Consider the following 24,497-nt stretch of genomic DNA (forward strand, 5'->3'; position numbering starts at 1 on the left):
TAGTAACTGCCATCTTATTTCGCTTTTCAATTAAGCAGTTGCAAGCACTCCACAGCAGTCACCACTTATTTCCAGGGCAGGGGAGATATTTGTACTCTGGCAGGTCTGTGGGGGCCAGGGAGTGGAAGGTGGTGGCTTCAGTAAGAATGGCCCCAGAGACCCTATGTCTGAATGCTTGGACCTCAGTTGGTGGAACTGTTCGGGAAGGATTAGGAGGTGTGGCAGCCTTGTTACAGAAGGTACATAACTGAGTGGTGGACTTTAGAGTTTGATATGCCTGTGTCATTCCAGCTCTGACCAGTGGTTGTTATCACAACATGGAACCTCTCAGCACTGCTCCACAGCCACATCTGTCTGTCAGTGTCTGTCTGTCAACCTGTAGCCATGGCTGTGTACCTGCAGCCATGTCTGTCCCCCTGCAGCCATGTCTGTCCACCTGCTGACATTACTATCCACCTGCAGCCATGCCTGTCCACCTGCAGCCATGCCTGTCCACCTGCAGCCATGCCTGTCCACCTGCAGCCATGTCTGTCCACCTGCAGCCATGCCTGTCCACCTGCAGCCATGTCTGTCCACCTGCAGCCATGCCTGTCCACCTGCAGCCATGCCTGTCCACCTGCAGCCATGTCTGTCCACCTGCAGCCATGTCTGTCCACCTGAAGCTATGTCTGTCCACCTACAGACATTTCTACCCACCTGCAGCCATGTCTGTCCACCTGCAGACATTTCTACCCACCTGAAGCCATGTGTGTCTGTCTACCTGCAGCCATGTCTGTCCATTTGCAACTATAGCCTATACCCCACCACCACATGATGGTCATGAATTACCCTCTGAAACTGTTAGCAAGCCTCCAATGAATTGCTATATAATTTGCCTTCCTCATGGTATCTCTTCACAGTAGCAGAAAAGGAATTAAGATGCAGGAAAAAGTTTTTTAAAGAAAGTACTCCATTGAGGAAATTCTTTTGTTTTATAAACTACCTGCAATCATACTCTTTCATTGAGTTTTTCTCCTCCCTGTTTCTGATTACCTGAGTTGTGGTCTGTACACCCAAGCGCCTCCCGATTGCCAGCAGCTGCAGGCCACAGGGGCTCCCACGATTACCAGGATGGGCAGAAGCATCGCCAGGCCTCATGGAGGAGCCACTGCCATCACAGTTATAATTCTTCATTGAATTAATAGCCAAACCTGTTGATTCATTTGATAGGCAAATGGAAAGCTGGAACTTTGCCAACTTTGCATGTGTGCCCTGAGATCTTGGCACTGTTGTGGTCTGGTAGATAGCCTCAAAACCGAAGCCTGAAGCATCATGTGTCATCGCTGCAGAGGAAGTGATGTCATTAAGTACAGGGATGACCCATTTCACCAGCCAAATGTCTATCAAACTGATCAACACTCATGAATGGCCTTACGGCCGTGGTTCACAACCTGTGGGCCGCGACCCCTTTGAGGTTGCATGACCCTTTCTGCAGATGCCAAGCAGATCAGATATTGACATTATGCTCTGTAACAGTAGCAAAATTGCAGCTATGAAGTAGCAATGAAATACTTTTATGGTTGGGGCGGGGGGGGGGGGGTCACCAAGAAATGAACTATCTTAAAGGATTACAGCGTTAGGAGGCTTCGAGCCATTGCCTTAGGGCGTTTGCACATGAATTAATATCAGCAGGGACAGGAGACAAGATAAGAGACTGCAGAGGAACACAGTAGATTGCAGTTGTGAAATAACTGAACAAGAAAGGAAGTCTGGCTTTTAGTGTACACATTGTAACCAGACCGAAACAACAGGCCTGTGTGCGGAGCCTCTGTGGAGGCAGCTTGCTGTAGCTCACTCTCACAGATATGGGCAATTAAAGGGTGCCAAAGGCTGACCAGATGTTAGGCCTGAACAGAAGAGTGCAGACCCCTGGGGCCAGAGCTCTTTCACACAGACAGGATGTTTTCTGATGTCTTGCAAAACCGTGAGTCCCTTGAGCGGCTGTGAGCATCATCTTCCAGGCTGTGTGAAACGGAGCTCTGAAAGCTGGGTCCCAGCCTACTGAGGACGCAGCCCCAGGGTTGACATTGAGGATGCACTCTTGCCAACCATGAAGCCAGGAGGGAAAATCAGATGGAAAAGAAGATAGTTGAACTCATTAGTGTACATCAGCTACCCTATCTATTGGAAGGCAGAGGCAGAAGAAACACCATGAGTTCTGTGCCATCCTAGGATGCAAGACCCTGTATCAAAAGTCTAAAACTAAACCTTTCCACCTCCAATATTCCCAGCATCTATGGGATCATTAATGTTCTACCGTGCCTAGGAAGAGGCGCACGAGGCCCCACCCCTCCCTGAGGCCCTAAAGGCAGCTAATGGTGCAAGTGCAAGGGGGCAAGTCACATTATTCGTGGTACTGATAAGTTGTTCTCCCTAAGGAAACGGTCCTCCATGCACGCACATCTGTGCGTCCCTAATTGTTTGCAGTGCAGCACACACCCTAGGAGGCAAAACAGAGTTCTGCAGGAGTGTGGAAAGGATGAGAGAGAACAGTGGGAGATGGAATGGTCAAAGTACACACACACACACACACACACACACACAAACACACACACACACATGAAATATTTTAAATTCTTAAATAATTACACATATAGAACACACATATGGTATATTTCCAGTGCCTGTGCTTAAGTGCCTTAGTATGGATACTCCTGACAGCCCTGGGATGCCAGGGAAGTGCCAGAGCAGCGTCATAGTGATAGCTTCTCGCACAAGGAGGGGCACACCTTGCCTGTGAGAGCCCCCACATGCAGAGCCTGGCTCGGCCTCCACCTGTTATGCCTGGCTGCTAGGACTTCAGTTTCCAGGGAGGAACGAGTGAGGACAACGGGTGTGCGCTGCCTTTCTTCTCCATGGCAAACTAAGCAGAAGCAGACAGAGGCTTTACTTTACTCTCTCTTATGTAACGTTGGAAACTGAACTGTGTATGATTTGGATAGACGCCTACCCATAACACCAGCAGCAGGCGGCCGGCACATCTAAATAAGCAGACAATTTGAGGAGGAACAAACGACAAGATTCTCTGTTCTCCTGGGGCCAGCCACGTGTCTGAGGGCTTTAAGTAAGCAAGCTCGAAGCACGGTGACTCTATTGTAATGGCAGCTGACTGAAGAAGCTATCATTATGAGCATCCCACTTGGAAGGTGAAGAAGTAACCCTGTGACCTCAGGCTCACAGCTAGTGCGTGGCACAGCTGGGATTCTGGGCAGCAGAGTAAATGACCACTCAAGCATGTTCAGGAATAATAAGCACGCACACGCACACACACACATGCCACATGTACACACCACACGCACACACCACACGCACATACGACACACACACACAGGCACACACACACACATACACACATACATGCATGCATGCACAGGCCACACACACACAATAAACAATGGAAAGGCCAAGACATTTGAGAGTGAAAGGGCAAATAAATAATACATGTGCCAGGACAATAAATTTAAACCACAGGTGTCATACAGGGTATTTTGTTACCCTAATTACTGTGTAATGTTAGTGAGTGTGGAGAAACAAAAAGGTTTTCTAATTATTATTCCGGTGCGTAATAATTATTTATTGAACTGTTAATGTCTATCAGATACAGTTCCAGACAGTAAGGCAAAGAGACACAGTCTTTTTCTTCAGAAACACCATGTCTTTTAATGCTTGCCACTTGTATGTGGTTAGGTATGTGGCCATCTGCCATTCAGGCTGCATGCATGCAACAAAAAAAGTATATTCAGAATTTTTCACATATGAATGTCTATTATAATAGTTCACATTTTTGTGACCTATGACTCCTTAACACATTAAATCGAGTCATCATCACCCCCCTTAACCATGGGGAAATATTCCAACACCCTCAGTAAATATCTGAAATCAGACATAATATGAAACACTATACAAGAATTATGTTTTGCATGCACATTCACACTGATGACAAACTTGAGTGCATAAGTTAGACACAAGTTTAATAACAAATGCTACCAAAAATATAATAGCTACAGTAATTTACTGTAATAATTAGGCTGGCGCAGTTATTCTCTCCTGAACATTCTTAAGATTTTATTATTAATTATGTGTGTGGGCCTGGGGATGTGCATGTGAGTGTTGGCACCTGAGGGGACGTACTTACAGGTGCTTGTGAGGCCCCCTGGCATGGATGTTTCGGACAAGACTCTGGTCCTCTGTAAGAGCAGGAAGTACTCTGGACTGTGGAACCATCTCTCCAACCCTGATTATTATCTCTTGAAAGGAGTAAGAGCATTGAAAGTAATGAAATTATTCATCCCTGGCCATGCATGACCACAGGTGAATGGAGCTATAGGAAAGAGACCACAGGTGGGGAGGATTACTGTATCTCAAAGCACAAACATTCTGCATTCGCCACGTCAGTCACACACACACACACAACACACACAACACACATACAGGCATACGCCACACACATACACTCACATGCACTCTCATACACACACACACACACACACATACCACATAAAGGCACATGCCACACACATACACTCACACTCACTCTCATACACACACACACACACACACACACACATGATTCTGAAAGTCTAGACTCTCGGTCCATCTTTGGTGTTGCTAATGAGTTCTGCCTCCTTGCTCTTTCTATCTCCCACCCAACTTAGAGGGTTGCTAGGGAACTGTATTACTAGAGACTCTGGTCCCCACACTGCTTCTGTGTATCATTTCTGTCGGTCCTCACAATCACCCCGTGAAGGATGCAGGTGGAATTACCACTGCAGTCTGATTGTACAATGGCAGTCTAACCTAGTCAAAGAGATAACAAGGGTCAAGATGAGATTCAAGGACAGCTCTTGTCTCCAAGGAAATGATGGGCAGGGCAGGTCTACCCAGGCACTCTGAAGACCCCAGGTGAACATATGACACAGCTGGCCCTTGCAGTTCCAGGACATTGGTTCTAGAATCCCTCTCCAGCAGCAAAGGCTAGAAGTGCTCAAGTTTCTTATACTCATTGATACAGTATTTGCATAGCACTAGGCACATCCTCCTGTACACTTTAAGACATATCCCTAGGTGACTCATAACGCAAGCACAATGTGAAAGCAGCTTAAACAGCTATACTATAGTGTGATAATAACAAGAGAAAGGCATCCACATTCAAGGCTTTGGTATAGAGCCAGCATTTCTCTAACATTTCTGATCATTTACTGCTCGAACGCACAGAAGCAGGCCCCACAGACACAGAGGCCTACCTGTAATTCAATATGCTTTTTATTACAGGAAGTGGTGAGGTAACCCCACCCAGAGATGAAGGATGGAGAGCTCGCTATGGTCCTGAGTCAAGCACTTGCCAGCTGGGTTGTCAGGGACAGTGTAGTTAAGCTCCCTGAACCTCACGGTTTTGTCTGTGTTTTGAGACTTGGGGTGACATTTTTGCATTGCTATGAGAATTAAGTCAACATGTGGGCAGATGGCTGGCAGGACTAATGCTGTGTCCTTCTCAGCTAGTGCTGTCTTCTGAGGGAACTATGAGAGCCTCACCCATTTCTTCTCTGCGATGGGGCAAGAGAAAACAAGGCGGGTCTCATTACAGCATTCAGCTTTCCAGCCTGAGGATCCTGGGAAACAAGTTCAGGGATTGCAAAGAGCAGAATTATCAGTGACTGAGACCCAGAAATATGGAAGCAGAGCTGTTTCACTGTCCTGTGGTTGCCTGGGGAACTTGCATGCGTAAGTCAATCTTGTCAGGGTGTGGTAGCACATGACTGTCATCCCAGCACTCTGGAGGCAGAGGCAGGAGAATTGAGAGCTCTTTGTTTTATAGAAGTCAAGAATGGCCTGACTCAAAACAAAAACAAAAACAAAAGCAACAACAGCTAAAGAAAACCATTGTGCATCTCTAAAATGCTTTTCTCCAGAGATCAAAGCCAGGTAGGTCCTTATTAATGGCTAGACAGCAACAAACACATACTACCAACAAAGCACACCCCCCTAGGCGTTCAGTGTAAGTTTCTAAAAACAATTGCTTTGTTTCCTTAATTTTCTCTTTTCCATGTAAGCTTTTATATGGCCACATGAAGAAATAATATCAAGTGTGAGTCAGTCACAGTCACGTGGACAGCTTTAAGAGAATTACTGTGTCTGTCTGTGGTGTGAGTAGAGAGGTGGAAGAAGATAAAGACATCTTCAAACAAGGGATGAACTTTATACATCAAGATGAGAAAGCCCACAAAGGGTGCTGGACAATGTCAGGAATGATTGCAGGAAGTGCCTCCATTATGATTCATTACTTTAAAAAGGCTTAATTACAACTGAGTAACCTGCAATTGAGCCGGCATCACTCACAATGACAACCCTCCCATGTCCACACATCACTTTCAGATAATAAACACACAGTACTCTCGGCTTCAGCTTCTTCTGCTCTGCTGAAGGCGAAAGCTTTGTCGTCCACAATCTCCTCCCCATCGTCATACAGGCATAGTAAAGTCAATGGGACAGAGATGCAGCCCAACACAGATGAATCAAACGGAGAACCGGAGCAAGTGAAGACTCAACAGAGATCTAAGACCCAGGTTGGAACACAGAACTGGGTCGCGCTAATTCTAAGGTGCTTCGGGGTATATTTTCCTCCAGTACCTCCTCCACACCTGAGAACAAGCAAGAAAATATAGATAATAAAACAAAATCAATATAGTCACACTTTATGGCCCATTTTTTTTTAAAACGAGGGAGGTATAATTGTTCCTTCTTACAAGTGAGAAGCCATCATACACTAGCCGTAAACTTTAAGCAGCATGTGTGAAAATCTTTCTGTGAAGGCACTTGCAGCTGAGGATGCAAATCCAATAGTCTGTTTGGCACCCTGGTAAAGGTGGATGGAAAGAAGAGCGTTCACATAGCCATCCTCTGAGCTTCACATTAAGTGCCTTGTCATCACACACACACACACACACACACACACACACACACACACACACACGTGAATCAGCTAGTTACATTTTTTAAAAGTATCTCTTTTTAAAGCCTCGTGCAAACTATCAGCATAGTATTAAACATTATCGATGTAGATAAATCCTCCTCTCAGTACAAATTATAACATCGATGCCTAGTGACCTGGGACAACACAGAACATAGTGTCTAGGAGATCAGAAACAAGGAAAGATATCAAAGCAAGAAATGTCAGTGGGCGTTTAGGCCATGGTGAGCCAGCGGACTTTCTCAGACAGGCTGCGTGCGTGCCCTCTCTGCTGGGACCTGATATTTTAACACCGACGTGAGAATAGGTAATAAGACTTCAGACTGGTAGAGGAGGGCTCTTGCATAAATTCCTGACTCTCAAAGAACTACTTTGTTATATATAAATAAATAGCAGCAGAAGAAAATAGATGCCCGCAGCCAGGGAAAAAGAAAAGGAAACTGGCTAATTTTCTGTGGCTCTGGGCCAGGAAGGAACTCACCTGTGATGGAGAGGAGAGAGAATTCCGGGTCTGCACCACAGGGCACTTAATTCACACAGGGAAGCCAAGTTGTGACACAAATACTAAATCCCATCACTCAAAGAAAACGCTAAGAACCGTTTTGTAGGAACAAGTTATAAGGTCAACAGACTCAACCAAGCAAACATCCCTTAGTGAGGCAAGGCTCATGGTAAAAATCTACAGCCAGAATAAGACCGGAATGTCCAAAATGGAAAGTTGGGGGACGTGCTAACGGAAGAACTTACACCCCAAAGTTAGGGGGAAATGTACGCTGGTGGGGACTACAAAATGAATATAAACAAGTAATTACGGGAGTAAAGAAAAGTAGGTGACTGATATGAAAAATACAACTACATAGAGCAGCCAGACCTGGAAAAGTACGAAAATGTTGAAATGATACCGCAATTAAGATTAGAAGTGTAGAGACTTTGGCTAACTGCAAATTAGAAGCATTCTGTGGGCAGTAGGGTACATTGGAAACAAAAAGATTGGATAAAATTTTTTTAAAAAATCAGTGACAGGGAAAGGAAAAGAGAAGTGAAACAATTAAGAAAAAGGCATGTAATAAGTTCTATGGAAGAAAAATCACATAAATCCTACTAGACACTCTGAGACAACAGCCAAATATCAGACGTAACCTGAAGCCCAAAACAAACAAACAAGCAAACAAATAGGTTGAAAAGCAAACAGTGTGAAAAGTCAAATTAATTCCAAAGGCCTCAGGGAGAGGGAGCATTAAAGAAAAAAAAACGGGGGGGGGGGGCAGAAAGCAGTGCTATCATATCTTCTAATTAAAATAATCCTAAATAAAATAACTCAAATAAATCTTCTAAATAACTCAAAACCCAGTTTAATTTTCACTGCAGAATATAATCAAAATAGTGACATTTTAAGGGCTGGGACATAACCCAGTGTCAGAGCATTTGTCTAGAATGTATGAGGCCCTGGATAAAGCCCATCCCACCAAGAAAAATAGTTTGGACAAGGCTAAAGACCAAGGCTCGTCTTGAAGTCTTCGCTGACGTTAAAATCGCCCCACATTAGTCCGCACAGAACATAACAATTGAGATTGTCACAAAATCATCAGCGTACTTTCCTGATCAAAATGCAATCAATGTTGTATAAATTTTAAAAATCAAAATAAGACACAGTATCAGGGCTGGAGAGATGCCTCGGTGCTTGCTTTTCTTGAGGGCAACCTGGGTTTGATTGCCAGCCCGCACACAGGGACCAGCAACCACTTTTAACCCCTGTTTCAGGAGATTCAACGGCCTCTTCTGACTTCCAAGGCACATGCACTTACATGGTACACACATATACATGCAGACAATGCACTCATGCAGAAACTAAAATTCATAAATCTAATAAAAATAAAAAGAAATCTTGGTGGAGAAACGGCATCAATGTGTTTATGAATTTAACTGTGGGAAGATGAATGACCATGGAAGTCAGCATTTCAAACAAGGCAGCGGACCGGAAATAGGACCAAAAGGCGCAGCTCTCTTAGTGTGCATTGCCACCATGTGAGGGAATGACGGCAACTGACAGGGAGAGGCATATTTACTCATGCTCTTCTACGCTGTAAGCTATCGCTTTGATGCTGCAGGCTAAGCATGCTGTGATACAGTCCATCAAGGTGGGTTGACAATCTGTACCAACTCCTCTTTGAGTGCCCGTGGTTTCCGGCTTAGCGGCAATAACAATGTCACGTGACTTATCTGGAGGGCTACTCCATTCGCATCGTTTTCCTGGAATCCTCCATCTTTGCTATTCACTGTATTATGTTTTTATTTGTAATGGAGATTAATCCATCCGAAGAAACTTGAAGTATCCTAGATCCTGCTTGTGACTTAAGTCTTAAAAGTACACGTCTCAGCTTTGAATTTAATGAGCACAAGAAAACCCATATTTTAGAAAGAATGATAAAAACAAAATGGGCTGTTTAGGAATTCCAATAACTGAGTAAAATACGGAACTTATTTTGCCCATTTTATTGGATCATTTTAGCACAACTACATGATAATTTTGGAGCTCAGATGGTCGCAAAATGTATGTATTTGATGCATATTTAAAACAACAGTAATTGTGTTTCCCGTTATTAGTGGTTTGGGGGAATTAGTCACCCCTGTGAGGCGAAAGCTGGCATACTACTGAAAAACAAACTCAACAATCAATGATCTGAGCTTTCAGTTCAATGACTAAATAAGTAAGCCGATGAAAAAAAGGAGTAAGAAATCAACAAAAGTATGAACAAAAAATGTAAAGCTAGAAACAAATAAGCAAGAATGATTTTTAAAAATACAATAGAAAACAATAACTTTGATCGAGATGAAGAAAGACAAAAATAAAACTACTAGGGATAAAAGGACCACAGGGACGCAGAAGGAGACCTTCACATTCTCTTAAAAATGCTCTTTTCAAATGTAAAAGTTCAAATGACATAAAAACATAAAGGACCAACACTGACTCAAAAGTAGACAGATAAACCAAACAGCACTATGACTACAAATATTAAAATAATTGAATCATCATCCGAAATTTATCTACTTATCTGTAGAGTACATTTTTATAACCCTACAAAGAAAACGTGTGTGTGTGTGTGTGTGTGTGTGTGTGTGTATGTGTGTGTATTTGTGTGTGTGTGTGTATGTGTGTGTGTGTGTGTGTGTGTGTGTGTGTGTTCGTGTTTGGGGCCTTCAAAGCACATGAAAAATCTACAAGGACTAAGTACCTCACTAATAGTAAATGAAATTATCCTTGTTAAAGTTGATTTTCAATTGGAAAACAAAACAAAACAGCAAAACTCTGCTATTTTAAAAACAAACACCTTGTGGATGTAAGGTCCTGACGTCATTCTTTATGATGCCTGAGTTAGTTTTTAGAGAGTAATGAGAGAGCTACTGCTTTCCTTTTCAGGCCAAAGATGTCTGGGCAACCCGGATCACAGAGTGTGTTTTGAAGAGAAAAGAATATGAACTGTTTGTTGGCTTTATTGGGTCAGAGCACATGCCAGCAGGTACACAGTGTGCACACCATGAGACGCAAAGACCACGAACTTCATTCCATGCCCCTCACCCACATGGTACATCAGCTTCAAACAAACTATACAAAGCATATGGCAAATGCAAGGAGACTTTTTTTTTTCAGAGATAAAAATATCTGTAATTCAAGAAGATACACACCTTTTGAGCCTCATGTTTTAAATTTAAGGTACCCCGAAGCCCAGAACAGACACTTTTATGGGCCAAATGTTTGCTGCTTCATAACAACAGTAATAACAATAATAATAATAAACAGCTCATTTTCCAGACAGCAAGATGGAGAGGAGCAAAAACTGCTGTGTACTAACTAGTGACACTCAGGTAGGAAAAGCAAACAAGGCAAGCCCTGCAAGGCCCCAAAGCTGTGAAGGGGCATACAGGAAGCCTGGAACAAAGAAGAGAGTTTAGTTAGTTTACAAGTGTGACCCAGTGCTCTGTCCCCAAACCTAGAGAAGAAACAGAATGAATACACAGCCATATTCACTCAGAGCAAGCCCAACCCTCAATAGTCCAGGTCAGAAAGAAAGCAAAGCAGACAGCTGTAAAGCAACCAAGAACCTGCGCAGCTTCTTCCTCCACATTTCCTTTACTGTCAGCTTGGAACTCTATCCTTGCATACAAGATGCAGCAGGCTAAGTATGTGGGTTACGGGACACAAATAAAACTCAGTGAATTTCCAGAAACTCATGCACAGTGAGATTCCAACGTACATACACGGGGACCTAAGGAAAGGCAAGGCGGGCTAAAGTCGCTACACTCCTTTCCTCATTCAGATAAACTGTTTCATATAGTTCCATCTCATCCCTGCTAACATCAAACGTTCAGGAAATGTTATAATCCCAGAACGACATCTCTAGCCAAACAGTTAGGAGTTGATTTCCCCCCAATAACCAGATAAAAGAATGAGAAGATAAGTTGAGTTATGCTTTTTACAGAACAACCAAATGTGCTTTCTGATTTCTAAGAGTACTTCCACGACCCAAAGCAGTGCAGTGTAGATAGTGGTTCTAAGTTCACCACCAGGGTTCAACCCCCGCCCCCCTGCAAATGATACTGGGTGCAACCTGTCCATCTTTGTTTAAATGAACCTCTGGTAGCATTTCTCCCTGTTCTCTGCAGCAGGCAGGTTCTGGCACACCAGGTACTTCCATTAAAATGGCCCCAAACAGAAACCCCTGGTTCTATGAGTTAGCACTTGTGCCACCTCAGAAGCTCACATCCTCCCCACGTGTGTTGAACTCACCATCTTCCCAACGTGTGTACAACTTAAGCTGTCTATGTACACTAACCACCCTGCAATACACACACCAAACAAAAGGTTTCAAACACACACACACAAAAAAAAACTTTTTAAAAAGCCTCTTTAATTTTCTAACAAACTTACTATTAAAAAAAAAAAACAACCCTTCAAATAAATAAAAAACATCACCCACTGATGTTAACCAGATTCAAAGTCTATGTAACCCAATGACAGCAAATGCAGTTAAAAGTGACACTGGAACAAACTGTGAAGCTGGGAAGACACAAAGGCAACGCTTTTCTAGTCTGAGTCTGCACCGATCTGTTGGTTTTGCTGGTAGGTAAGTGCATGAACTTGATTAAATACACAAAATGTACATATGTATCAGGAGGTTGCACAGTTTCTCTCTCAGAACTTATTTTCCTGGCCTGTGAATGCATTCTGCAGTTCCGGGGCAATCTTATTCAAAGTGAAGGGTCTGTGGGGATGCTGGAGAAAGGCTGGAGAGTATCTGGGAGAGAGCCTTGGGTGTATCTGGGTATCTGCACATCCCTCCAGAAGCAGCCAAATAGCCAAGTGGTAGAGGCCAGGTTATAAATCAGGAGGAAAAGAGACTTGGACCAAGAGCATTTCTAAAGTGAAATCTCCACTTTCTGCCCTGAGCTCTATTTCCTTCCCTTACATCAGGGAGTTGGCACCTGGCCTCTGGGACCTCTCTCTGAAGAGGAGACAAGAACACTGTGCCTTCACCTCTGCCCTGCCTCAGTGGCCAGAGAAATACAGAATCCAGGGAAGGCAGATGGCCTGGGAGAATACACGCCCAATCTAGAATGACCATGGTCAAACCCAGCTCTGTGAGGGCCAAAATAGCAGCCTGTGAAATAGAAGAGGGCGGGGGCAATTCAGTATACTGGGTTAAGGACATGGTTAACAGACACATAAAAGTGCCTGCGAACTTTGACTCACACAAGCATGGACACTTCTTAACCAAATACCAGACAATTAAGATGATGGTGCGTCCATCAAGATGAATGGAATACCACAGCTAGGGTGAGAGAGAGCCAAAAGGCCACCCAAGAGAAGAAGTGCTTCCGGGGTTATGACAGAAGGCAAGAAGCAGAGGCAGTGAAGACAGTGGGAGAGCAAATGATGTGCCAGCAACAGTGTAGCGACTGCAGCTTCGTCCAGGCCTTCATGGTGGCCACTGCCACCACTAGCACACCTGCCTCACCAGTAAGAAGAAAGAACAAATCCAGCCTCATCTAACCCTCACTCCAGCCCTCCTGCCTGGGTCTTGTCTCTTCACCCACCCGCAAAGTTTTCCTCACATCTCAGCTTCCTCCTCCCCAGAGCAGGGCCGTCATATCTCCCCAGGAAGAAAGCCATGGAAATGAGGGATAATGAATTTAAGTGCCCACTAGCGGCTGTTATTAGTGTAATTAATCTGATTAAAACAATCAGGAGTGAGACCAGAAGAGGGTGTTATAGAAGAGAAAAGCAGTAATGGAAGAGGGCACCCACAGGCACCCCCTCTAGAGGCCCTGACTCAGGCAGGGCAGCAGCCCAGAGCCAATCTCCCTGTCTGCAGTTGGTGGGTCCAACTTTGTCTTTCACAGTGTGAACTTCCCAGCTTTAGAGTATTCACACATGCACAGCACAGGGATGCTGTGAGGAGTATGTGAAGAGATAGCATCTCAGGCTATTATTAGAGGCCATGAGTTTACGTGGCTCTTTGCTTGATAAGGAAGTCTGTGGTCCTTATACCATTGCTCAGATGGAATTAAAACACTCAGCTGGCAAGACATGCCAGAGCCAGCAATTCTTGACTGCGAAGTCATTATGTAGTTCAGGACACCTTTGCCAGCTACCATCATAGGCTGATGGATTTAATCTAACCTCAGGAGTCAACTTCAGGTTTAACTTGGAAGTTCTGCACTCCTACAAACCATCTCCGCCACCTGGACCACCCCTTTTTCCGTCACACTAGAGAATGATGTTTCTTGTGAGCAGCTCCCACTGAGCAGACTTGTCATCCTTAAAAACAGTCTGTGTGGGTCTGGCAAGGATGTGACCCCTGCGTGTATCCACACTGCCTCTGCGGGACGCCTCTGCCTTGGAGCACTTCCTGTGTTGTGATCACTGGTACCTCTTCTCCCCCCCGCCCCCCACACCCCCCACACCCCTCATCAGTAAATTTCCCTAGAATGGCAAGGATGTGTGAAACCCTGCATCCCAAAGGGGAATGCATAAAGCATAGGGGACACTAACGGTACAGCAATAGTTAATATACCTTAATACAGAGTGAAACTGTGAGGTCTCGAGACCTACGACGGTGTGGGCAGGTTAGCAAATGAGAAAACAGGTACTGAGTTTTTTTATTTCAGTTTAAGAATTGGGGATGGTAGAGCAAGTGGGTTAGTTACTTGCGAATACCTGTTCTCACTGGCTTCAGTTACTGCTAAAGAAAAAGCTTTCTAGAAAGTGACAGGCCCAGAGAGAAGGAATGGGCACTCCACATCGCAGCTGTGTGAACTCAGGTGTCCATGGTCCCAGTCTATGCGTCCTCAGTCAGAGACCTGGGAAGGGTCTGTGTCAGGCCAAGGCACTTTCCCCATCCAACATCCTGCCTAATGCTGGTTTCCACTTCCCCTCTCTTCTCTACTTTTCTCCTCTCCACAACGCAACCTGTCCGTCTCCCTCAACTTTGGCACAGAGCTGTCAAACTTGACCTGCAAAGCAGACATCAGCAGTGAGTCCCTATACTGGTCAGTCTTCCCCAGGCTCTCCAAGGCCAGTGTAGGATTAAAAACAGGGGATCTTTCAACCCACAGAAACTAATCTATCTGCCCAAGGCTGCCCTGGTACAGGAGGAGGTGGCCACTATCTGGGACCAACTACTTGCCTACTTGGCAGGTCACCCCCACCAGAAACCCAGCCCCCACCCACGGCGGCAGTTCGCTTACCAATCTTGGCCAACGAGGCCAGTAGGATCCACAAAGTGATCTCGAAAGGGATTTGCACGTGGGGGTAATCCAGGGTGAACACAGGCAACCGACTTTCCTCGAACGGCGTCGTTCCTGGGGCCACCACGCTGGCGGGGCTTGGCGGGTTCGAGCTGGCACCCCTAGCCCTGGTCGCGTCCAGCAGGGTCTCAGCCAGCGCGCTCGCCGGCACTGCCACCTGCAGAAGCAGCAGCAGCAGACAAGACAGTGGCGCCCGCATGCTGCCCGCGGTGCCGGTGCCTGAGGGGCCCATGGGGTCGGCGACTTAGAGCGCAGCCGTGGACGCCGCCAGTGTAAGGATCTGGGTGCCCTCAGCGCATCGCGCAGGGACAGCGCTACTAACTCAACGGGACAGCAAGAGTACCACGCCACCTCCGCCACCGGGCCAGGTCCTGCAGCCAGCGAGCTCAGTCCTGCCTGTGAACCGCGCAGAGCTAGGGAAGGGAGCGCGCAGCGACAGGAGGCCACTGCGTGGTCCCTTGGCCGCCGCGTTCAGCCGCCGTCCGCTGCCGGCGGTCCTCCCATGCCTGGCAGCTGCAGGCCCTGCCCCGGGCGGCCCGAGGGCGGGCGGGGACGGGGGCGGGGCGGGCGCGGCGCCCAGTCGGCAGGAAGGGAGGACGCAGGGACCCGGTGTTACGCACACCTGCCGCAGCCAGCGATCGACGCGGGGGCGAGGGTCGCGCTGCTCTCTAGATGGCACCGGAATACAAGACCCACTATCCCCGGGAGTCCACGAGTTGTAGGTGCAATAGGTGCGCGGTGCGCACGGTGGCCTGAGCTGTCCCCGCCCCGGAGGCAGCGTCGGCCCGTCCATCAGGGCTGGGACCGACGCGACCCACGCGTCGCGCCCTGCCCCCTCCCCCCACAGGCTCCTGCAAGGAGACACCCCGGAGCGCTGGCACGCGAGGAGGCGCCGCGGGCTCAGGCAGGGAGGCGACGCCGGGCGCGGCGGAACCTAGGAGCCTTTACCGGTGCTGCAGAGACTGACTCACGGAGGCAAGCCGTTCGAGTCCTTGGAAAGAGGAGAAGAGCTGCGGTTCGCACCCCTTAGGAGAAAAGCACTTTGAACACAGCCTGTTCTCTGCGCACCGAAACTCCCAGTTGAGAACTCGGCGTTCCCACGCTCCCCCGGAACCCTTGTCTTTCCACTTCTCCACTCATTCTTAACAGTGAGGACTCAATTTTTCTCCCCCCACCCCCCAGCTTTGAGTGTCGGGTGTGTGGTGCGCGGGGGACTCTGTTTTTAGGGTTCGAGGTGAATCTGTCCAAGGGCATCAGAAACATAACTATTTTGTGGAAAACCAGTGATTTGCCTAGCTTAGATGGACTTGTTTGGCTAATTACAGGACCGGCTGCGGTTTGGAAAAGCAGGATTCTTCTAGCGCCAACTGGCCCATCTCCTGAGCCCAATCTTCCGCAGGGGCCTTGCCAGGTACCCAGCCTGCTATCCCACTGTACCGGTGTCCTTACGGTGAGAAACTGAAAGGAAGGCAAACCATTGCCTCTCAGTTAACCCACGCGATTTCCCCTAAAAGTATAAATAAAATCCTGTTTTCCATATGGCTCCTGCTCTCGCACACCCCTCGTTCTAACACAAGGAGACGGTTTGTTTCAAAGTTCTAACAGAATCTGTGAGATGTCAGTCAGCCGAGGCCACCTGAGGAGAAGCAAGCAGGGAACTTTGAACCTTGGAAAGGCAGGGACCAGTCCAAGCCGAAAGGAATGATTCTCAGGGCTGACACAAAATGGACACAGAATCCTTCTGTTGATGCGTTCTCAACTATCAGTTTTTCAGATGTGAAGTGGAACTGGTTGTGAAGATATTTCTGTTTCCTTGTAACAATTCACTGAAACATCCAGAGCTCAGCTCCTTTCCCTCACTGCCCGGCATTTGTTTGACCATGATGTCCTGTTCCCCACCCCACCCCACCTTTCTTAGAAAGGACTTGCAAAGTCGTGTGCTTTTCTTCCTTCCTTCCTTCCTTCCTACCTTCCTTCCTTCCTGAATTTTGTGTATCTCTGTAGGAGGCGCTGAGCAAGTATTTCCACTTGAAGTTTTGGTTATCACAAATACCAAAGCCGGAAGGGAGACATTGTATCTATTTAATGGGTGACAAACTGCACACGCATCAATACTAGAACCAACTTTTCATTAAAGATCTAGAAGGAATCCATACACAGGCCTGACCTGGCCAAGGCTGGTTCCACCCCACCCTACCAATTCCAGGTTATTGATCAAGTAGGACAATAAAGAATATTTTAAAGGTTGTTTAAAAATATAACTTTTAATATAATGAAGTTCTGCAGAAAGTAAGCCAAGCAGCTAAGTTCTGCAGTGTAGTAATGTCACAGTTATTCCTAGGCATTGTGATGTCATAGGAGGGAAAGTATGCAATCATACAGTTATTCCTAGGCATTGTAGTGTCACAGGGGGCAAGCACACATTCAGTGGAGCTGGGTACTGTATTGTATACCTGTGAGCCGGTATTCCTCTGGAGAAAGAGGAGCTGAGACAGGAGGATTCCCAGGTGCTCCCAGGCGTGAAATCCTGCCGAATACACCAGTGATTGTCCTATGAACTTCAAACATGCACCATGTGTGCCTACACACACACACACACACACAAGCATGCACATGTGCAGGCACACGTGTGTGCAGGTACACATATACACACAGATGCACAGACACACACACACACACACACACACACACACACACACGTACATTTTCATCTTTTACCAGAAGCAACTAAGAAAGAGTTACATGAACCCTGTTCTGTTTATATCTTAAATCTATCTCAAGGTTCTATAGACTAAAATCATAGTCACTAAGTAGAGTGATATTATGAGGCTGTGGACCCTTAAGAGGTGGGTCCTAAGGGTAGGAAGTTAGGTCATTGAGGGCAAGACCTTGAAGGGCATTTGGGGACCCTGGCACATCTCTCTGCTACTTAATGGCTACCACAAGGTATGCAGTTTTCTCTGTCATGCACCCTGCTCCTTTGCCACAGGCCACAAAGCAATGGCATCAAATAAGCATGGGCTGAGTGTTCTTCATTGAGACTTAAAACAAATCTTTTATCCTTTATCCTCTTCTTGCTATGGTGTTTGCCACAGTGAGGAAAATTAGCTCGGCACCTATGTTACCAATGACTTGGCCATTTCTACAAAGGGTCCTCTGGAGGAGCTCAGCCCCTGAGACCCCTGCTTACAGTTGTGGAATAAACAAACAAACAAACAAAACAGTCAGATATTATCTTTACTAATTCAAACCTGTTCAGGCCATTCTTAGTACCATTTTAAAAGACCCAAATCCCACAGTGATTTACCCAGGTTGACCAGTGTTTCACCCCACATTGCTCTTCTCCAACCCCCATGCTCTGTGAATGGTCCTGCTCACTGCTACTGCAGGACCTTTGCCCACTCTGTTCCTCTGGGACAAAGGAGCTTTTCCTCATCATTTTCCTTACACATTGTTGAGTCGTTTTGGAGGACTCAGCTCACACGTAAGTGAGAGACTCCACGGAGTCTCACCTAACACCTGCCCTAATGCCCTTAGATAGCTCGTGTACCTTCTCAGCAAGTAAGCATTGTACTTTCCCCCACACTACACAGCTCTGTAAAGGTGCTGACGAGTGCTTCGTCTGTTTGACGCAATTTGCTCTTGGCTCCAAGCACAGTGTGAAGAACATGAGAAATGCCAAGCACATGTTGGATCGATACAAGTATGATCTGACAAGAAGCCACCAGGCTTTAGTCCTTTCTCGGGGTGGCTCCCTCAGGCGCAGGACAGACACAAGGTCTGTCTGCCTCAAAGGGACTCCTTTCTACCTAGTGTTCTCTGGTTCAAACTCAGGGCTTCACGTCTCCATCCTTCCTGGCTAAGATGCTGTGGCATCCAACTGCACTCTACGTCTTTGCAGAAATTATAATTACAGATCTGAGATCCCTCGAGTAACGCCAAAGTGCTTACGATTTTCTCCATGAACTCTGCCTCCATCTGCTCTTCACACATACTGGTCTGTTAGAATATCAGTGCAGTCAGCAGAGGCCTTTGACAGGAATTGCTCCTGAGTTGAAGTCTTCAAGCAGGCCAGGGTCCCGGGACTATTTTAAGACGAAGAATGGCAAAGTATTCAGCACCCTTTCTAAATGCAAGAAAAAATAGATAGGAAAATAATCCTAAATCATTGTGAAAGAACATGTCCATAAAAAATAAAAATGTTGATATTGGAGCCATCACTGGACAATGATGCCACCAAACCACCAACAACAACAACAAAAACCTCAGCTTTGGACTCCAGCCTCCACTTCAGCATCCTCAGAAGGATGCTAGGTTAACAGCCATTCAGAGCTTGTGGTAAGGGAGAGAAGAGTCGGGGGGTGGGGGTGGGGGCGAGAATCTTGCATGTGAAGAAACAGCCTAGGGTTCCATAACCTATAAGGTATGCAAATCTCTTTTTGCAAGGATTCCAGAAGTCTGAGTATGTTATGACTGCCTCTCAGGTGAAGGGGCAGTGAACTTCCTGTGCGTGGCAGTGGCTCCCTGGTGCCACAGCAGGGCGCCAGCACTCTCCCCACAGGTTAGTGCCTACTGCAGGTCTAGTAAACCAGCCTGGCTAGATGAATGGCCAGGAACCTCAGACTGTCTCTATATTAGACAGAGTTGGCTCAGGGTCTGCATTCCAAAATACCCAGAACCAGAAGTGTTGAGATTTAGGATCCCTCCACCTCCCAGCCCCCGTATTTAGGGATATTTGAATGAATGTAACATGCTGTTTAGAATGCTTGTGCTTTCACGGTGAGTCTTGACAGTAGGTCAGTTTTCTACTTCTGATTAGAAGTGAATAAAATTAAGTGCATTCCTCTCTCTCTCTCCTTTTTAGTTTTATTTTATTTTATTTTTTTAAGGTGAATAGACTTTTTAATAGCATACACACATCAATGATTAATTTCATATTCAAAGATGCAAGGTCTATAATGAACAGAAATTGTGATATCTGGAGAAATTTGGTACTCAGGCACAGTACAGTAAGAAAGTGAGGTGCTTCTTCAGAAATCCTCTGGTGGTCACCTTGGGCATTCCTTTCTTTTTGACCAAAGGTTTGTCTTTCACTCAACAGAGAAATGATTTCTTATTGAGGAATTGCCTTCTGCAGACTTGAATTCACAAATAAAAACGATCCTCTCGAGACTGAATTCTCAAGCTCTGTGCAAATAATCCAAGAGGACATTGAGGTTCTGAGATGTTGTTCTGTGCTCTGCTCATCCTACATAACATGAGTGGCTTGCAGAAAGATGTTTTCCTTTATAAAGGGGTTTTAAAGCCACAGACTCTAATATAAGACATCTGTGTGAAAGGGACACGCAGGCCCACCATGCGTCCTGTGAGGTTCCCTGTGAGAGGAAGGGTGCTTCATGTTCCCTAACTCCCCGTGCACCATATGCACTCTGAGATGTAAGACAGTCAGAGGGCAAAAAGACAACCCATGGGATCTTCAGACTGTATCCTGCCATCAGATCACACAAAGGCACATTGCTCCTCAACTCACCAAATATCCAGTCTCTCCTTGCCTGCCTGAGACCTGCAACTAAAAGACTCTGTCTTTGGTCCAACGAGGAAATTTCAAGGGCTCATGAGAAACAAGTTTCTGAGACAGTAGTGGAAAACAAAGCGCATCTTTACAAATGTGTACCTTGCCAGCTGGTCTAGAACTTAATCGACTGATATCACATCCAAAAACATGATCAGACCTACTGCTGTGTTTCACGTCTCTCAGAAGTTCATGACTTGGAGACTCCGTATTCAGATTAGCAGTTCTGAGAAGCGGGACATAGGGCAGGCGATTAGATCAAGAAGGCTGAATTGCTGCTAAGAGGCTGTTCAGGTCATAGAATAAGACGTCAGCGGCTTACCTCAGGAGTGGGCTCTGTGAAAGGGGAGCTCTTCCTGGAACGCTTGCTCTGTCTCACACTGTTGCTTTCTGCCATATTTAGAAGCAGCAAGAGTAATAACGTGTTCTTTAACAATTCAAGTCTGAGGCATTGCACTATAGCAACAAAAACAAAAACAAAAACAAAAGACACTTGCAAACGCAATCCTAGAGATACAGAGTAAAGAATATAGAGACTATAAAATTTAAAGCATATCAGTCTTTGGAGCCAGACTTGGTGATGTAGGCTGTAATTGCAGCCATGGGAGGCTGAGACAGGGGACTACCCGTTGAAGGCCAAAGATGATGATGATGATGATGGTGGTGGTGGTAGTGGTGATGAGGGTGGAGATGGAGATGAAGATGACATGAATGTTGAGCTTCCTGTTATTAATTTATAAGTAGGTAAGATTTGTTTGGGCTCATAGTTTCAGAGATTTCAGTCTACTTCTTTTGGGGAAAGCACTGGTATAGCACAGGAGCATAGCTTGGTGGGAGTACATAAAAACAATTTGCCTGCTGGAGGCTGAGAAACAAAGAAGGAATGAAGAATATGCCAAAGCTCCAGTATTCTCACCAAAGGCACACTTGCAATGTGCCCCCCACCAGACTCCACATCAGAAAGATTTAATTACCCCCAAGAGCACCAGATTGGGGACCAACTTTTAGAATATGGACCTTTGACAGGACACTTAAGAGCTACCTGTGACACCAATGGTCCCACGTGATAAGCATTATTTCCAGGGCTTTAGGAAATAGGAAAGTTGAGACTCAGAAAAGCTAAGTTACTCAACCCCAACATCTGGTAGCCAAGAAGCAGGTCCCATTCTACTCTTGTAGATTGTACACACAAAGCCATGGCAGCAAATAGAATGAGAAAGTGATAGAACACACACACACACACACACACACACACACACACACACACACGCACACACACAGCATCAAAGATCTTGGGAAATGGGGAAGATACAGAGACCTCAGCGCAAATGACCATGGAGGCCCTAGCAGGGTTGTGCATTGACAGCAAAGGAAACACTCAGAAAGTTGAACAGACCTTTGCTTGAATGGCTTCTATTCTAAATGCATTTTGCCTACTCTTGAACTTAGTGGGGCGGGGGGGGGGGGCTTAAAGCAACAAGAACTAACTGGACATGTCCTTATAGACTTGTGCAATGCAGGCAGGAAATGGCATCAGTGACAGAATGTGGCAACAATGAGGACCAAAGAAGTGGTTAAATTTGGGAGATACTTTAACTCTGCTTGTATTTTGAAGACAGTTTCATATTGCGACTAGAAAGGTCAGATGCAGAGTGCAAAAACAAAAAAAATCTTATCTTTTATTGTTGTTTTTTATTTGTTGTTTATTAGTTTGAGACAGGGTTTCTCTATATAGCCCTGGCTGCCCTAGACTCACTTTGTAAACCAGGCTGGCATAAAATTCACAATGATCAGCCTGCCTCTGCCTCCTGAGTGGTGGGATTAATGGTATGTACCAATATGCCTGGTGGAAAATTTAGATTGATTTATGTATTGTTTATACAGTGTTCTGCTTGTATGTGTGCCTGCACTCCAGAAGAGGGAACCAGATCTCATCATAGATGGTCATGAGCCACCATGTGGTTGCTGGGAATTGAACTCAGGACCTTTGGAAGAAAAGCCAGTGCTCTTAGCCTCTGAGCCATCTCTCCAGTCCTGAATCTTATCTTTTTAATAAGAATTTTAACATATTTATTTTTATCACATGTATATATGTGTAGGGGCATGGCTGTGGAGGCCAGAGAGAGCATTGGATCTCTGAGCTGGAGTTACAGGTGAGTGTGCATCACCTGATGTGGTTTCTGGGATCCAAACTCTGGTCCTTTCAATGAGCAGTTGATGGATTGAACCAGTGAGCCTCTCTCCAGCCTCCAAGAAATGCATCTTACATGTTGATTGTAAGTTAATCTTGCTCTCATTCACTGAAGAGTGAACTTGCCCTTTAATCTGATGAAAAAAGAAGGCTGCACTTTGTTTAGATACTAGGAATTTTGGAGGTGTTAAAGTACAAGATATAATGTCTTTTATGTAAGTCTAGATGTTTGCTACCTCTAAGGAGAAGTATCAAAGAAAATTAAGTAATGAGCTTTGGAGTCTGTGTGAATCTCAGGATGGGCATGCCAGGTCCCACATCACCAACCAATGGATTGCTGTATTAATTACAGATGAAATACCACTGTGATTACAGAAGAACCTAAGCTCTAAGTGACCAACTGGGAGTTAGGCTTTAATAAGTAGAATTTCTCATCATTTAAAAGTCTAATCCACACTGGTAAAGACAGGTTGTGATTTACATCATAATTCAGGGCTGTCTTAGTTACTGTTCTATTGCTGTGAAAAGGAACCATGACCAACACAACTCTCATAACAAAAAGCAATTAATTAGGAGCTTGCTTATAGTTTTAGAGGGTATCATAGCAAGAAGCAGACAACTAAGAGCTTTACATCCTGATCTGCAGGCAACAGGCAGAGAGAAAGAGAGAGAGAGAGAGAGAGAGAGAGAGAGAGAGAGAGAGAGAGAAAGAGAGAGAGAGAGAGAGAGAGAGAGAGAGGGAGGGAGGGAGGGAGAGAAGAGGAGAGGCTGGGCTTTTGAAACCTTAAAGCCCACTCACAGTGACACACTTTCTCCAAAAAGGTCACACCTCCTCCAATATGGCCACATCCCCTAATCCTTCCTAAACAGTTTACCAACTGGGTACTAAGCATGAAAATAAAGGACTCTATGTGGGCCATTCTCATTCGAACCAGCACATTCCACTCCCTGGTCCCCAGAATCTTGTAGCCATATCATAATGCAAATGCGTTCATTCCAACGTCAAAAGTCACCATAGTTCTTCCATCTCAGCGCTGTTTAAAAGTTTAAAGACTCTGGTTGGCGCATTAGTTTGTGCAGGACCCCCTGGGTCCAGATCTACCAAGCTTGATGGTCTCCCTATGGAGCTCTTGACCCCTTGGGTTCCTTCCATTCCCCCCCCACACACTCTTCCATACAACTCACAGCGCTTTGCCCAGAGTCTGGCTAAGAGTCCCAGTATCTGTCCTAATTCCCCACTAGATGGAGTCTCTCAGACGACATCTATGTTGGGCTAATATCCACTTATAAGTATATACTATGCATGTCTTTCTGGGTCTGGGTTACCTCACTGAGGATGATCTTATCTAATTCCATCCATTTGTCTGCAAATTTCAAGGTTTCCTTGTTTTTGTTAGCTGAATAGTATTCCATTGTGTAAATGTACCACAGTTCCTTTATTCATTCTTTGGTTGACAAACATCTGTTTCCAGATTCTGGCTATGACGAATAAAGATGCTATGAACATAGTTGAGCAAATGTCCTTGTTTGGTGGAGAATCTTTCAGGGATATGCCCAGGAGTGGTTTAGCTGAGTCTTGTGGTTCCTCTATTCCCAATTTTTTGAGAAAGCACCAGATTGATTTCCAAAGTGGTTGTACAAGTTTGCACTCCCACATCCTCACCAGCATGTGCTGTCACTTGAGTTCTTTATCTTAGCCATTCTGATGGGTGTAAGGTGGGCATTGCTTGCAGAGAACCTAGGCCCCCTGTTCAGATGTAGTCAGTGGACAGCTCATTCTTCATGTGGGACGGGCGGGGTGGGGGAGCTGGAGCAGGTTCTGCCTCTGACATGAACTCTGGTGCCTGCCATGTGATCACTGCCCCTTTGCAGGGTGCACACAGAAGAAGGGAATGCAGGCTATCTGGATGAGACCTGATAGG

At 45.7% G+C, this 24,497-nt stretch overlaps 2 protein-coding genes across 2 annotated transcripts in view; one reads left to right on the forward strand and one right to left on the reverse strand.

Annotated features, from left to right (window-relative positions):
- Positions 1-15,965, reverse strand: part of SLC9A2 (solute carrier family 9 member A2) — an 84,170-nt gene extending 68,205 nt beyond the window's left edge. Inside the window, exon 1 of the mRNA XM_084753625.1 lies at positions 14,753-15,965. Within this exon, the coding sequence (XP_084609751.1) occupies positions 14,753-15,044 (292 nt within the window). The 5' untranslated portion in view covers positions 15,045-15,965. The remainder of the gene's footprint in view (positions 1-14,752) is intronic.
- On the forward strand, positions 15,042-16,353 carry LOC311581426 (uncharacterized protein). Its single transcript, XM_084753633.1, has 2 exons — positions 15,042-15,960; positions 16,138-16,353. Exon 1 carries the CDS (start codon positions 15,315-15,317, stop codon positions 15,840-15,842), a length of 528 nt encoding a protein of 175 aa, XP_084609759.1. The 5' UTR covers positions 15,042-15,314; the 3' UTR covers positions 15,843-15,960; positions 16,138-16,353.
- Positions 16,354-24,497: the final 8,144 nt, after the last annotated feature.

The sequence above is a fragment of the Acomys minous genome (genome assembly GCF_964271855.1).
Source record: "Acomys minous genome assembly, chromosome: 13".
Taxonomy (NCBI): Eukaryota; Metazoa; Chordata; class Mammalia; order Rodentia; family Muridae; genus Acomys; species Acomys minous.